This window comes from Syngnathus floridae, chromosome 19, assembly GCF_059516105.1.
Source record: "Syngnathus floridae isolate MCC-2025c chromosome 19, RoL_Sflo_1.0, whole genome shotgun sequence".
NCBI classification, from domain to species: domain Eukaryota; kingdom Metazoa; phylum Chordata; class Actinopteri; order Syngnathiformes; family Syngnathidae; genus Syngnathus; species Syngnathus floridae.
This window is the reverse complement of record NC_142431.1, coordinates 6,073,190-6,077,289: the sequence shown is the minus strand read 5'-3', so window position 1 is coordinate 6,077,289 and position 4,100 is coordinate 6,073,190. Positions and strand designations below refer to the sequence as shown.

At 43.2% G+C, this 4,100-nt stretch overlaps 1 protein-coding gene across 1 annotated transcript; it reads left to right on the top strand.

Moving 5' to 3' along the window:
• Positions 1-978: 978 nt before the first annotated feature.
• Positions 979-4,085, top strand: lamp5 (lysosome associated membrane protein 5). The gene is made up of 6 exons (XM_088362403.1): positions 979-1,509; positions 2,188-2,372; positions 2,500-2,631; positions 2,708-2,804; positions 2,885-3,073; positions 3,143-4,085. Exons 1-6 carry the CDS (start codon positions 1,458-1,460, stop codon positions 3,322-3,324), a joined length of 837 nt encoding a protein of 278 aa, XP_088218529.1. The 5' UTR covers positions 979-1,457; the 3' UTR covers positions 3,325-4,085.
• Positions 4,086-4,100: the final 15 nt, after the last annotated feature.

Here is a 4,100-nt window from a genome sequence, read left to right as displayed (position 1 = left end):
GACCCAAAAGCATCCATTTGCTTGCTTTTTCGCCTCATCTTACTTATGGAACCATACTCACTTTGTAATTCTATAGTTAAAAAATAAAATTAACTGTAATTATTAAGCGACTGGTGACAAAAGTCTTACTGTGAGTCTCCTTACGTCACATAACTTCCTGCGTTTGCTCTTCTTTTGTGGAATACGTTTGGCAAAAAAAAAAAGCCAAAAAATATGTTAAATTCCACACAATCCATCCAGAATCCCAAGGAGGCATACATGGAGTGGAAAAATATAAGAGGTGAAATTTTCCGAGTGTAACATAAGCATTGTCTTGTGTGTGGCAAGTCCTGTGGAAAAAAAAAAAATCTCTTCTTTTTTTTAGTTGCACCAAAAAATTTATAAAAATCCAGCAAGTACAGTATGATAACATCCATATGTGATCCAAAAAAAAGCTCTTGTTTCCTCCTCTTCCTTTTTGTGGGGGGAGTGGAACAGGGGGTAGTTTTCTTTAGAAGTTGTAAAAAAGAAAATAAAATTTAAAAAAGTCAATATAAATATTTTTAAAATAACAAACTCTTAAAAAAAGCAACGGTGTTAAAAATATCAAAGTAAAAAAATAGAAATAGAAATAATTCAAAAAATATATATATTTTTTTTTAATGTAACAATATGTGAAATATTTCAGACTTGGATCAAATATCAGTAGCAAGGTCTATAGCAATACTTTGAATACATTTTAAAAATATAAAAATAATGAAGTTCAATCAAAAGCCTGAATGAATTCAAGTTTTCAGTTGTACTCTCAGCGTGTCGACGAAAAGTGCACAGGTTCAGTGAGCTTCTGCAGTGTACACCAAGGGGGAGGGGTCAAGCCAGCAACTACTCACCCCCCACCTGACACTATTACAAAGACCCCAGTAAAAAAAAAAAAAAAAAAATTATATCTACGTTTAATGAACAGTTCAGATTTCTCAACGAGGCAAGCCCAGACTTGCCTAGCAAAATCGCCATTTGTCTCCTTTGCCACCATGCAACTCACCATGAGTAGCACCTGAAAGCTCCGGCGCACTCTTGTGCAGGCGCAGGGCTGGAGGCGGGCGCTTCGGCCGCCTCAGGTGGGGGGTGGGCGGCTTTCTCCTGTCACGCCTCACTGGCAGCGCAACCTGCAGTCAGTTGAGCCAGAGTGAGAGCCACTGCAGGGGTGTGGAGTGACGCCCACCAGATGACTTCACTTAGTCATCTTTAGTTTTTAGTGGATTTCAAATGGAATTTTTATTTTTCTTATTTTGCTTTTTTTGGGGGGGGGTGCATTAGTGACGTTTTGAAGGGAGGTATCCCTCCCTCCACTCTCTCTCTTTCTCGCTGTCTCCCTCCCGCCTCTTCTTCTTCCTTTCTTTCCCGCTCAGCTCAGGTGCTCGCAGTCGCACCGGGTTCGTGTCTCCGGCGGTTTTGGTGGGGGGGGAAACTGCTGGAAGATGGGACTAGCGGGCTTCAGCACCACGGAGAGCGGACAGCTCCTTCTACTGGGTCAGTGAGGAATGTGTATGCGTGCAGTGTGGATGCGAGCGTCTTTAACAAAAAAAAGTGCTAAATCAAGCAGATATTTTTATCAATTGTTTGTGATTTTAATCTATAAAAATGTTTATTTTGAAAGAATGTTTGGAATATTATTTCCATATGCACCATTTCTCAACTCACAGTGATTTGTTTTTTAATGCTGACTGTGCTGTATTCGGGGAGTACTGACTCTGAGTGCGTAGAGTGTATGAATGCGTGCCAATGACAAATTGCGATCAAGTGAATATTTCTGTGTTAAATGATTACATAATTATTAATTAGCTCAATTTAAACCTCTGGGGCCCATGAATAGCCCACGAGCCATAGCTTCCGCATCACTTTATTTTGACTGCATTCTTGTTTTTTGTGAGTGCTGATCCCATTTTTGTGTGTGTGGGTGTGTTGAGTTGTCTTGACTCAACATTGCATTGTGTGTCTGACACGAAAAAATCCTATGAGATTTTTTATGAGTTAATAATTGCTTTTAACATGTTTTTAAGCTTGATTTGAATCCAATTTAATGTAACTGGAAGCTAACTTATGTTTTTAAATGCTGACTGTGCATTTTTGTGTATGTGTCTGTTTTTGGGGGGGGGGGGGGGGAGGATGGGGGGGGGATAGTACAGTACTGATCATTTTCCCGTGCAGGCGCGTTGCTGATGTCAGTGTCGATGTCGGTGGGCGAGCAAGAAGGCGAGAACCTGTCGGGTCTGTCGGACAACCCCGACCGGGCCATCTTCGCCGTGCGGGAGAACGGGACCACCTGTCTCATGGTGGAGTTCGCCGTCAGACTGGTCGTGCCCTACGACGTGCTGGCACTCAACCGGATAGACGTAAGGAGACTCCACCCACTTGAACCCATGTACTCCACCCCCCCAAATAATTAAATACACTAAAGAACTACAATAATGAAGGCTATTTAAATTTCCATTCAATGATGTCCTTTCACTGTGTGCACAGCTAATCACAGAGCAGGCGTCATTCACGCTGCCTCGCAGCGCTCAGATCGAAGGCAAGTGTGACAGCACTGAGTCGGAGATCCACATCAGCTGGAAAAACCATGCCTACACTCTGCGCATCTTCTTCTCTAAGGTGCCATGCAAAAATTTCTATATTTGTGTTATCTTTTGTTATATTTTTGGCCTTAATGATTGTGTGTGCATGGCAGGAGCTGCGTGCCAAGGGTGAAGAAATTTGGAAGGTCAGTAAGGTTCAGTTCGTGTATGACACATCAGAGAGTTCTCAATTTATCAACGCCTACAACCGTGAGTATGATTATTTTACCACGACAAGTTTTACATGCACAGATCCATATAAGTGACATTTTTTTTGTATTATCCACAAGCGGGCAAGCACACGGCGACCACTCACCGCCTGTCTGCCTTGGTGACGCCAGTCGGCCGTTCGTTCGTGTGCGCCGCTCAGCAGACGCTGACCCTCATCAGCAGCGACCACCAAAAGGGCGTCACCGTGCACATGTACGACATCCAGATTCAACCCTTCGACATGGCCGCCGACTTTGTCTTCAGCGAACGTGAGTAGCACCGGCTGCTGCTAATGTCACAAACTTTGGTGCAATTTCTTACTAAATCTTTCCTCACAGCATACAAGTGTATGACGGACCAGCGCGAGCGCCTGGAGGAGACTCTCCCGCTCATCCTGGGTTTCATCTTGGCGTTGATCATCATCATCACGCTGACCGTCTACCACTTCCACCTCAAGCTGAGCGCCAGCAGCACGCCGCCGCAGCTCCCGCGCGACCGCTCCATGTACAAGAACATGTAGAGGACTGGCGAGCGCAACTTGGAGCATCCCCATTCTCCAGCCTTGCATGGATGTCGATACTGTGCATTTGGAAAGCCACTTGAGCATTTATTCCATATCCTTGACCTCCATGGTCCATGTCATCTCTTGACATGGACAGCAAGAATATGCAATAAATGCACTTTCCATAGCACCTGTCTCTTTAAGTGACATCATCATTCTCCTTTACTAAGATAATGGATGGGAATGACTCCTTACTCACTGTATCGTGCTCATTTTCTAGTGGTTTTCAAACGTAGGAAGTATACTATATGCACTCAATGTATGGCAGTCATGATTTAAAAAAAAAAAAAAAAAATCACCATGTATAGTAAGGCTTTAAAAATGACCAGGATTTTCTTTTATTATCATACACGGCACGCCACAGTGGGTAGGGAGTGTTTCTCAATCACGTTCTTCAACATTTGTCGTCGTTTCCTCGCTAAGTCGTCCTGTGTCGTCATTTCTTGTTGCTTTTGGAGCACGTGTGTGTGTGTGTGTGTGTGTGTGTGCGTGCGTGCGTGCGTGTGTGTATTACAAAAGGAAGCAAGCCTGATCAAATAAGTCAAATGTTATTTTCTTGGGAAACTATGCATAAAAACCTCTGCTGAAAACACTCGGTGTCATTTTGGTGTTTTTGCATTGCTGTCAAAGAGACTGACGAGGGGAGTCGGTGCACGGATGAAGTATTGATTTTGTCATCTGAATTGAAGTATTAATTTTATTAAATCAAGTGAAAGTCATAGTGGATGATTTTT